This window comes from Fulmarus glacialis, unplaced genomic scaffold (assembly GCF_000690835.1).
Source record: "Fulmarus glacialis isolate BGI_N327 unplaced genomic scaffold, ASM69083v1 scaffold21230, whole genome shotgun sequence".
In the NCBI taxonomy this organism is placed as follows: domain Eukaryota; kingdom Metazoa; phylum Chordata; class Aves; order Procellariiformes; family Procellariidae; genus Fulmarus; species Fulmarus glacialis.
In genome coordinates, this window is record NW_009187391.1 from 13,427 (window position 1) to 25,482 (window position 12,056).

General features: G+C 46.4%; 1 protein-coding gene across 1 annotated transcript; it reads left to right on the forward strand.

The window, feature by feature from the left end:
- The first annotated feature begins 1,093 nt into the window (after positions 1-1,093).
- On the forward strand, positions 1,094-10,408 carry LOC104074812. The gene is given in 10 exon segments (XM_009575085.1): positions 1,094-1,154; positions 1,898-2,011; positions 3,614-4,337; positions 4,339-5,297; positions 5,885-5,984; positions 6,652-6,800; positions 6,972-7,084; positions 8,275-8,364; positions 9,270-9,392; positions 10,220-10,408. Coding segments are annotated over 10 exon segments (2,622 nt in total).
- The last annotated feature ends 1,648 nt before the right edge of the window (positions 10,409-12,056 follow it).

Below are 12,056 nucleotides of genomic sequence, written 5' to 3' on the forward strand. Positions count from 1 at the left end.
TTGCTTTAACGGGGCCTGATGGGAACAGGAGCTGAGTCCTTCATGGGAATAGGCCCTGGAACACTGCTCCATTGCACACAAACAAAACAATGGAGGAATGTACATACGTGCAGGCAATGTTGCCCCTGTTTTCCATCAAAGCTCTGTTAGCTCTCACAGAATAGTTCTCTGCCTAATTCCCACTTGACGTGTGACCCAACATGATCCCGAGGCCAGTGTCCACTGCTTTCTGCAGCCTCTCTCCTCCACTGGTGAAGACCTTTATGCCCTGATCTTGTATTCTCCATGGGAAGCAGTAGGAAGCTGTGAATAGGTCCTTCATGTCGCCTTCGGGATACAGCAGCGATCGTGGCAATGACTGATACTCACTCACTGCCTGCACAGTTCTCCTGGGAAGCCAGCACGGCTCCTCTAGATTTATGCTCACTGATGGTCTCCAGACTGCATGTTTGCATTGACACCTCCCTCATGAAAACCACTTCGGAGGAGTTCCCTGTGAGTGTGCGCAGAGAGGCTGGATTAGATAGATGTGGAATGACACAGGAACAGAAAATCACCTTTAAGGGAATGGCAGTGAATCTGCCCTCGGTTTGCCCAGCACAGGACAGCAGTGCCAGGCATTCATAGCTGTGACAGGGACAAACAGCAGGACCATGGCCAATGTTAGGAGAAATTACTGGTCCCCAAGGAGCTCCTGGGCTTGCAAAGTACTTGTTTGCTCCAGCAAGATGGATTCTTTAAAAAACCTTAATTTTAACCAGTGTAATTTCCTCACTGGCAGTAGCAAAAAGGCAGTAATAGTAATAAACCCTCAGCGTTATTTTTCAGGTGCCTTTTTTAACAAGGGTTAATCAACAGTAAAATTAACAGGCCCCTGGAGGGAGCTACCAGCAGTCCATGCTGACTCACAGACTGAAATTTATTGCAGCAAGTTTGCATTTCCTCCCGCATGCAGAAGGGAACACTAACAGAAGATGTAGGGGTGGAGAGCAGGGAGGAACGCAGGCCAGCGGAGTTGCTTTGGTTATAAAGAGCTAGGGAGGAAAGAGAGGCAGCATTTCAGCCCTCATCTGGGTCTTCAGCGGACTCTGCGATGGCAGACAGAAAAGCTGAGTCACTGCATTCCTCCATAGGGCTCTTGGGCATTTCCGCAGGTAGGGATCGAGTCTTCTTGGCATGGGAAGATGGGGTTGGGACTAGCTTTCACGGACAATCCCCTTTTCAAAGGGGGCTAAAGAGTTTGTTTTTTCTGAATCTTCTCTTGCCTGGGTAAAGCTTTTAGATCCAGAGATCCCTGTGCCTATTTCAGCAGCCAACAAAATATTTGTCTTGGCTTTAAAGTGCTGGCCTGAACTTTCCTGGGTGGGAAGCAAATCAAAACTTTTTGGTAGTCATTTCCATAAACGATCTTTATTTGGATGCACCTTCTCTCTTTTCCTTTTGTAGCTGCTTTCCCTGCAGCTGTTTTCTGTGTTCACTCCCTTTCATTTGCTCCTTCTTTGCATTTCATCTTTCTGAGTGCTGCCCCTTTTCATTTTTAGGCTAGTTTTCTGTAGGCACAAGGCTTATGTGATCATCCGTAGAGTGTGCGTGCGTCTGTCTGCCTTTTTTGTAATTGGAATTGGAGAGCTGATTTTTACCTTTATCTGACAACGGGGGAGCACTTTCAAACATGATTAAGTTCAAGTTTCTTAAAACTAGGAACCCAGAAAGAGGTGAGACCTTGGACACAAACCAAGTTACAAGACCCCCCCCAGCTTCTTAGATTTCATTTTTTGCAGATTTTGTACTGTTATTTTTTCTCTATTCCCTGCTCTTGCCACTCTGGTTCTCTCCTGGGTTTTTGGGCAAAGTTTACAAGCTCTTTCTTTTTTTCCACCTCCCTTCTCACACACAGGATCACTCTTACTGGCAGTGCATTTCTACAGTTTACCCAGAGCAGCCCCTCTGATCCCCAGCACAGCTCTAGGAGTCCTTCTGTTGATTTTATCGTCTCTTTTGGCGTATGCAGGTAAGACTCGGAGGATGGCCAGCTTCAGGGCCTCCCTCTTCTACAGCTTTGCATGTATTTGTTCTGTTTGCCAACAGATTTATACAAACCTTTGGCAGCCTTGCCAAACCACTGATTTATTCTAGAGGAGTATGTCAGCACAGCAAATTTTTCCTATATAGGCAACCAAAGAAATCAAGGTTAGTTTTGAACAAATGCTTTACCAGGATCTTTGACAGTTTTAACAGACTGAATACATGATTTCTCTAAAAAAGGTTCCCAGACTTTCTCAGAGTACTGTAGGCATCCATGGATTGAAATGGCATGTCAATGTGTAAATGCCAAGAGATTACTTACCTGAGAGAAAAAATCACTGGCTATAACAAAGTCCACACTTTTTAGAATGAATGCTGAGTTATTTCTCCTTTTTAACTCAGAGCAATGAGGACATGAAAACCTAAGATTAGATGCTGGTATTTTTTCCTCTACAAAGCAGACAGCTTGGGAGAGATACTACATATTTTAACCCATAAAACAGATGTCCACCTCTTCTCTCAGTCAGTGGTGGCACAAAGCATTAGGAGAAAGCACTTAGAAGCATCTGTCTTGGTGGGACTATATGGAATGGACCACTGGGCAGGTGATGTTTCACAGTTGGTGGCAATCAACAGCCTCCAACCAATGGCAGGAATTTCTGTGCTCCCTTGTTCCAAGAGACGCATACTTGTGTGAATACAGTCCTCTGTAGCTTGGGGACTCATTCAGCAGAGCTCTTGCTTCCCTTCCCAACTTGAGTCTGGCTCACAAAGCTGTATCAGTTTGAGGAAGAAATGAAGCGTAGGTCCATTACAAAGCTCCAGCTTGGAAGGAAGCTTTCAGGTCTGTCCGTGCTGATCAGTATCCTCACAGCATAGCAGTAAAAATAAGGTATTTTGTGGTATTGTTTGGGGGTAGTACGTGGGTTCCATTCAACTTGAAACATTTTAAATCAAGTTCCTTGTCATTTTGGGGATCAGGATGCCAAACAGGATAGTTCTTGAGAAGGAATGAGTTTTGCAATTGCTGTGCTTCTGTCTTCTGAGAAGGCCCAATTATTTTGGGGGATCCAGCAGGTTGTATGACACTTGTGGTTCAAACATTGGACCTGACAGCTTACAGCAGGAACAAAACAAACCACTAAACGACCTCAAAAGAAAGAGGTGTCAGGACTTGATTTGCATTAATATATTGAGTCTTGTAGGCATCATGAGGAAGATAAGACAATGGCTTGTTGAACCTCGACCTCATTAGGGCAAACTGCATGCCAGGCCCGGTACAGTGCTTAGTTGAAGGAACCCACGTACTCTCAGCTCACCTCAGGCATTCTGATGAGCACAAAGTGTTGTGCTGATGGAGTCTTTACGGTCATGTCTACACAGTGTAATGGGGCATGGTGCAGACCTACCCACACTCATGATAGCTCTGTCTAGCATCATGCAGGACCTGTGCAGCTCCATTCTAGCATAGTGGTCACACTTCCAACACACCATGTGCCTATAGCACAGCTACCTGTCCTAACTACTGCTTTCTGTAACCTATTGTCTCGAAATCACAGTTCTGTCCCCATTGTCATTTGTTTCACAGGAATTCGGAGAAGCCTAAGAGATGCCTCCCTGTTCTTGTCTCTCTGCCTGACCATCTCAGTGTTCTGGTGTGGCTATGGAGTGGTCTTCATCCTGGGAGGGCAAGGAGTTTTGAATGACACTGGTGATTTCCGCAATGCCCTGGTGCCTGGCCTGGTCACATTTACTTTGGCACTACTTATTATTGCAGTGGTGGGCTTCCTTTGCAGAGAGGTCATCCTAGCTATGATTGCTTCTGCTGTCTCACTTGCCAGTGCTCATGAAGTTGCCATGTGTTATAGCACAACTTTTGGTTCCTCTGCTGTGGCTTGCAATTATATGATTGTCTGCTTGGTTGGTGGTTATTTTGCTCTGGGAAGGATCCTCTATTTCCTAACCAAAGAGAAAATTGCCCTCCCTGGCACAGATCTGGCCAAGAAAAAGACCCGTGACCAGATCCAATCCACCAGTGGTGGCATGAATCATTTTGCAGTCACAGGTCTGATCCTGAACATGCTGTCTGCCAGTGTCTTTGGCTGTAGGCTCCTGGGTGTCACTGGCAAACTATTTATCGGCCAGGTGCCCTGGCTGTGGGCAGCTGGGATCTACCAGATTGGCATCTGCATTTTATCATACCGTGCAATGGATGTGCTAATGGCTACATTCTTTGGTTTCACTTCCATCCTGAAATTTGCTGGAGGCTATTGCCTTCTGTACCCAGTCTGGCAACCAGAGGAGCCATCTTTCCACTCCATTCCTGGTGGTTTTCTCAATTCTTTTTGCGGTCTTGGCTCTTTTTCTCACTCTTAAGAGCCCAGTGGATGGCCTGTATTTGCTGTTTTATGTGGCCTACTGCATTGCATTAGCTTGCCGTCCCAAGGGATTTTTTGAAGGTGGACCCCAAGGCGTGGATGTGGCCATCTTTGTGTCCTCAGCCTTGATGACTCTAATTCACCTGTACAATGTGAAAGCAAGTGCCAAGATCCCAACAGGGAAGGGTGCAGTGAAGGCACTACTTGCTCGCAGCAGTTTTCTGAAGCTTCGTGAAGGGGCAGACCTTCACGCTCCCTACCTAGGGTATTCCAAGTATGCAGATGCAGAAGTACTTGGCTATGCATGCAGTGTCCTTGCTTCTTTTGCTATAACAATGACAGGGGACCCCCAGGCTCCACTTGCTACTGTTGTAATTCCATGGGTAGTGGTAGCCGGTGGGATCCTCAAGCTTCTAGGCGGCTCAGTGGCCTTTGCCCGGGGTAAAACCTTGGAGAGCAGTGCCTTCATTCTCTATGCTGTCATGTGGATCATCTGGGGCTTGACAAGATATGGTGGCCTCTATGGCACTACCAGAAGCTTCCATGCAGCGGTAGGCATCATTGCGTTCATGCTCTTCAATGGCTTCATTGTCTTCTGCACACTCTTCTTAAACATTGCCTGGTTCTTTTACTCCCTCACTTTCTTGCTCATCGCTGTCAGCTTCTTGCTGGATGCCATCCATGCTCTTCCAGCTGGTTATGACATTGCTGCCACTCTCATCTTTGGTCTGGTCAGCTTTTACTGCTTCCTGTCTGCCCTTTTCAACAGCACCTTTGAGGGTTCCTGCTTACCAATGGGTAGGCCCATTGTGCACCTTAGTGGTGTGGGGGGAGGAATGACCAAGTGCCTTCACCTGCCTGCCAGGAAAGCTTCCTCAGTCAAGAGAATTGCAGGTAAGGGAAATACATAGGGCATAATGTGGGGGTGGAGGGTAAATTCTGGGAGGTTTTGTAGCAGCACATTATTAAAAGAACAATTTTCCAATCCAGATGTGGAAACCATGATGATCTGATGACATTTTGACAAAGTGGGCCAAGTTACAAGAGTCACTAGAAGCTAATTACACTATGGGGGAAATAGGACCAATTCCTTGATAGGAGCTAAAAAAAATGAATTTGCTGCCATCTCTCCTGTATCATACCCCTGTCTGCTCCTCCAATCTGAGATACATGAATCCTCCAGGGTGGGGCTACCACTGAAAGCTTTGTACAGAGAAAGCAAGGCAAATGCGTGGTGCTTGCTCTCTGCACAGGGCTGAATGACTTCTGGCCCTGATGAACGTGGCCCAAAACTCCCCTAAATGCCAGATCTCCTCTTCGATGAATGCTAGAAAATGCACTGTCAGAGGAAATGGTTTGTTAGTTGGGAAAAGGAGATGAGAGCACCGAATTGGCTGTTTTGTCTGTGACAGCTCTTCCGTGAATTACAGCCCCTCACTTCTAGTCACTGAAGGGATTCTGCCCTGTTCACCTGCCAACAGATATCCTGAAGAATGGAGGGACTTGCGGCATCCCCACGGATACTGTGTATGTGCTTGTGGCAGCCTGTAATCGGCCTGATGCTGTGGAGAAAGCTCACCAGTAAGTATTTGTCTTGCTGTCCCAGTGAGGGCTTCCTTGGCTAGTCTAAAGAAGCCTCTAGGACTTATAGCTGCTACTGAGTACTGGCTACAGCAACCATTAGCAGCAATGAGACACATAGCTTAGCCTTCATGGGAGCAATAAGGTGATGAGCCTGGCGGATAAGATCCGAATGAGGAAAGGAGGCAGTTGAGCTGGAATTGTCTTCTAGGATATTGAAGGCTCCTGGCAGGTGATGGAGCCAGATAGCTTGGATATCACAAGGAAACACAAAGAAGTGGCAAATGGGCCAGGGGATTATTGTACATATTTGTAGGTACATATCATCACAACCAAAATCCCTCTCGTGTTTAACAAATCTCTAGCTCTACTTTCGTAGGCAGCTGGGACCCCTCATATTGGTGGGGTTTCCTCAGAGCTTGGGCAATTGCGACTTCTGCCCATCACTACGCTAGAAGCTAAAACCTTGATTTGGAGTAGGCAAAGTCATTAATGTCCCTTCCTGTCAGGTCATCTGTTGAATGATGACAGTACTACAGACTGGTGACCTGGCACAGAGCCTACACACCTTGTCTTAACTCTAGGCCTCACCATCACAATTTCCTTTTCAGCTTGAAATTAAATCCCCATCTTACATCCAGGCTCACTTTTCTTGCCTCCTTCCCAGGTCCAAGCACCAGGCTCAGGATCGCCCCATGTCACTCTGGATTTCTAGCCTAAAGCAACTGGAACCTGCAAAGCATTTGTTCTCTCCCCTCCTCTGGGACTTCATGGAGGCTGCCTGGCCATCTCCTATTAGCTTGGTGGTTCCCAGAGGTGAGGAAATGCCGTTGCTTCCAAGCTCTCTGGGCAGCTTTGGCTTTGAAACTCCAACTTTAAGTCATGCATCCCTGCAACGCCACATGGTCCATGGCGATATTTCTGGTAAGATCATTGTGTTTGGACTAATGTACATCCATAAGTGCTTTGTGACTCCTCCTTGTGCAGGTGAATGGGTGGACTTCCTGGGAATGAAGGACTCCGCTAAATACGTCGGTACCCCTCAGAGCATCGCCATCCGCATCCCCGACTGCTCTGTCACCACACACCTCATCGACTTGGTGAGTGGCCAGAGCACACTCATCCCAGCAGCACAGGTGACCAGACCTTGCCATTCCGTAAGTGCTGTGTGACTCCTCCTTGTGCAGGTGAATGGGTGGACTTCCTGGGAATGAAGGACTCCGCTAAATACGTCGGTACCCCTCAGAGCATCGCCATCCGCATCCCCGACTGCTCTGTCACCACACACCTCATCGACTTGGTGAGTGGCCAGAGCACACTCATCCCAGCAGCACAGGTGACCAGACCTTGCCATTCCACTGTCTGGGGAGCTGGCTTGGTGTCAGTCACTAGCACCCAGGTCCTCTGGCCTGCTGCAGGAGAGGAGGATAGTGAGAGGCTGGAGCACTCTGCCAGCCCTCTTGGCATGTCACTTCTCCTCTCTTGTTTCTTTTCTCAATTAAGTGAGGATCCTAGCATGTTCAGACAGGTTTGGGGAGTGAAAAGTGCTAAAATGAGTAACTCCCGCAAGAAAAATATCATTAAGAAGGGGTGGGGTATGCAGGCAGCTGGTACCTGATTTTATTGCAGAAGAAAGGGTAAAAGGAAAAACCACCAGGTCAGAAAGCCAGAAAAGATGTAATTAACAGACACTTTGTCTGATTTCCTACATAGAACACTTCTGTTGCAAGCTCGGGCTTATCTAAAGCCAGAATAACTTCAGAAGGTCCGGAATGTGGTGAGAGGAACTGTGATACCCTGCATGTTCTGCTCATTTCTAGGACAGACATTGTAGGTCTTTGGCAATTGCTATTGCTGGAAAACAAAATGCTCTTTCCTGATCGACATCCGTAAACCCCAGTTCAGCAAGGGTGTTAGTGACTCGTGCATAGATTTGGTGGGACTGTAGTTGCCTACGAAGTAGATGTCTCTACCTGGATGAGTCACACAGTTCTTTTTAGAGTCACAGAGACTCACGAGTGAACTTCAGAATTCAAGTCATCTGTTTTACACAGCAAACAGAGCTTTTATTCCCATTTTTCTGTCACCAGGTTGGCCCCATTGTGGTCACATCAGCTAACCCAACGGGAGAGTTTGGTGGGACTGTAGTTGCCTACGAAGTAGATGTCTCTACCTGGATGAGTCACACAGTTCTTTTTAGAGTCACAGAGACTCACGAGTGAACTTCAGAATTCAAGTCATCTGTTTTACACAGCAAACAGAGCTTTTATTCCCATTTTTCTGTCACCAGGTTGGCCCCATTGTGGTCACATCAGCTAACCCAACGGGAGAGGCAGACACAACACACCACAACCAGGTGTATGCCAAGCTGGGAGATAAGGTAATTGGGGCTCCATGTCTTTTCATTCCGGCTGGTCCCAAAAGATGTGGGGATGGAAGAACACAACCACTTTGTTTCCAGTAGGCAAATCAATAGATGATATCAAGAATCTGGGAAAGCATCTCATTAAAAACATCTCATGGACACTCCTCATGTTGGTGTCGTAGTGAAAGAACAGTGTAAAGTACAGAACCTGATGGGAAACCAAAATTCTTCTAATTTATACAGTATAGTTATGCCTTGGCAATGTGAGTTAGTTCATCTTCCAACAAAGAATGATATGAGCAACAAAAAAATGCTTCTTTGCCTACAAGCAATAAAACCACTGATGGCTGAATGCGCCAGGGCTCCAGCTGGCATTGAGCTGTTGGAACACAGGGGATTCCCATCTAAAGCTGAAGCTGGTCTAAAACTGGTGCCAAAGCTCTAAAAAATTCCTGGCTTTTAGAACTTTCATAAGTTCTGGAAATACAATGGTCATGGCCATTCAAATGGCTGTCTTTCATTTCACTGCTAAATCCTGAGTGTACTGTATTTTGTATATTCGTGGCAGCTTGTGTGAGGGTAGTTTTAAACAAAAGGTGGTACAAATCTTCCGCCTATAACTCCTCAAAAATCTCATTTTCTACACATTTGCTTTGTGGATGGGAGTTCTTTAAAGCTCCTCAGCTGATGTAAGCCTGCCTTTGCTGTACTGCTGACTTACATCCCATAGAGCTCTCTCTCTCTTTGCTTTTATTAAGTTCATTCCTTCCAAATTCAGCCCTTAGTTAAGTGTCAATACAGTGGGGTAGGAAGGAGCAGTTGCCTTTGATAATAATTACCTGCTGTTGAGAGGGGGAAACCACCCTCTCTTTTCCCAAGTGCTTGAGGGGAACTTGGTGTGAACATCTGTGGCTCTTCAGGTGGATGCAGTTCTTTGTGATGGGCCTTCTCCAGAGAACATTGCCTCCACCGTTGTGGACTGCACCAAAATCGACAGTGGAAACATAGGATTCTTCAGAGTCGGTATCATCCCCAAGTCTCAGGTAAAATTAATCTTTGTTTTATTTCTGCTCCCTTTCTCCATCTCCATTAAGTGGGTTTCAGACTGGGGGTTTCCTAGTCCCATAAGGAGGTGAAGAAATCTGTGATGGCATGGGGAGTTATCATAGGGTGGTGTGAAAGGGCAGAAAAACAAAGTTCCATGTTGCCCGCATCCTGATCCTGCCTCCAGACCATCATTGCACTTCTCTGTGCTAAGCACGTTGCTGGGGGATGTGCTAGGTGAGACTGATTCGTTCATGGAAAGAGCTCTGAGATCCAAAGTCATGGACCTCCATGGGGCAGGCTCTCCATTTACACCTGTCCCAGAGACCTCTGAGCAGCCAGAAGCGTTTAGCGTAATCCCAAGGCTGAGCCCAGACACGTAGCTTAAATCATAGAATCATTAAGGTTGGAAAAGACCTCTAAGATCATCAAGTCCAACCGTCAACCCAACACCCCCATGCCCACTAAACCATGTCCCTAAGCACCTCATCTACACGTCTTTTAAATACTTCCAGGGATGGTGACTCCACCACTTCCCTGGGCAGCCTGTTCCAAGGCTTGGCCACTCTTTCAGAAAAGAAATTTTTCCTAATGTCCAGTCTAAACCTCCCCTGGCACAACCTGAGGCCATTTCCTCTCATCCTATCGCTTGTTACTTGGGAGAAGAGACCAACCCCCACCTCGCTACAACCCCTTTCAGGTAGTTGTAGAGTGTGATAAGGTCTTCCCTCAGAAAGAGAATAGGGCATTATTTCAATAGCTGGAGAAGAAATTAGTGCTTTCCTCTAATTACAAACCCGCTCACAGCTGTGTTTACTAATTCCAGGTGCTGCAGATATTGGAGCAGGTGCAGAAGAAACAGACATTGGTTCCTAACAGTGGCACCACAAAAGGCCAGGAAGAACGTCTGAATCATAGCCATGCTGTGCACAACGGGGTGGGCATAGCTGCCTCACAAGAAACAGTGCCGGTGCAGTCCACCGATGACGGCTGCGAGAATCGCACTCGCCTCTGACTCCCGTGCAGGTCAAGCAGTTATGTGCTCACTAGGAAGGTGTCTGCTGGAAAATGACATATCAGTCAAATTGGGGAATGGGAGAGGTTTCCCAGCTGCAGGGGTGACTTATTCATCTTTCTATGGATACTGCTAAAATACCCCCATGCAGAGCTGACTTACAAACCACAGTCACTCAGAGGTAACATTTTTACTTATGGAGGCTGCCGGCTTTCACTGAAGATCAGACATAACCAAAGAAAGTGTTGTATCGGTGACAGACTGGCCCTAGAGTAACAGCTTTTTTCCTTTCACTGGGAGTTAATACCTTCAGTTTGGGACACAGAGTAACGTGAAGTGTTTCATAATTACATGTTGGGGGAAAAACACTGCATGAAACTTCAAGTGGGAGAGGGAGAAGGGAAGATGTATTCAGGTACTGTGCTGGTGAATACAGTGGACTTTCTGAAATAGGTGAGGCAAAGCATGGCCTTGGGAGCTGGGGCTATCTTCTGATATGTCTTCTCAAAATGGAGGTCACAGAACCCAACACTAAAAAGAAGTGCCATTATCTGAAATGCCATTTTCTGTATTTCACGGTCAGTGTGAGGGTGGAATTACCATTTTGATGACTCCAATAATATCTCCTTAGAAGTGCTGGAGCATTATGGAAGATCGTCCCTTCCCATGTTATCTTATGCAGAGTATGAATTTCAGGAGAATCATCTGCACTGCATTTGAGGATGCTAAAAGCTGGTCTCTTGCCTTATAGCGTAACGGTACACATCTCATGGTACATTTCCTCCAGAGTGCAGGTTTAGCGCAGAGTGGTAGCTGCTGACCCGGAGGAGGTGAAAAGAAGTTTCAAACCAACACGAGGAGTTTTCCTTGGCAAAGACTGTGTGGCTGTGCAGTTAGTGGCTTTGTTTAGCCTCTGAAAACTGTTGATCTTATTCTTACCTGACTCAGGTGCAAGGTGCTGATCAAACTCCAGCTGAAACCAATGAACTGATTCATTGATTTCACCTGAAGTTCTGCTGGAACTTAAGCATAAATGCTGTGCAGTCAGAGGAGCTCAACCTCTATGAACTACAGCAAAACCAGGTCTTCTCAGCTTGTTCTTACAGAACTGGCTCTCTTCCTGCAGAGAAAGAAAATGCCAGATAATTGAGTTTGTTAAATAATTTTGCTGGTCTACTTACTGTATCTCTTTGGGGTTTAATAAAACTGATTTTTAGAAAGCAATAAAATATTTTCAATAAACAGTCATATGTCACACAGAACTGTGCTATCACCTGGAACAAACCTTGCGGGTCGAAGTGTTATGGATTTCAGCATGTCAGGGTTCCTAGCCATGCACGAAGGATCTTACAAGGGAATCGAATTGCATCACTTTCCAGGGTGGGGAAGAGGAGGGAAAAAGAAGATAACTCTCAACATCAACCCCCTGGTGCCAGTTCCCTTGCTGAGGAGTGCTAATGAGCTCATAAACACCAGGGCTGAATGTCACCCCTTTCCTTAACTCAGTAAAAAACCCCATAAACACTGAAATCTGAGGGAGTGTGGTAAGAAGCATTAATCTGGAGAGGTGCTGAAGCATCCCAAAGCCTTTTGCTGTGGGAAAACAGCCTTGGCTTAAATATACCAGGGATGCTGCTGCCCTGTGCTG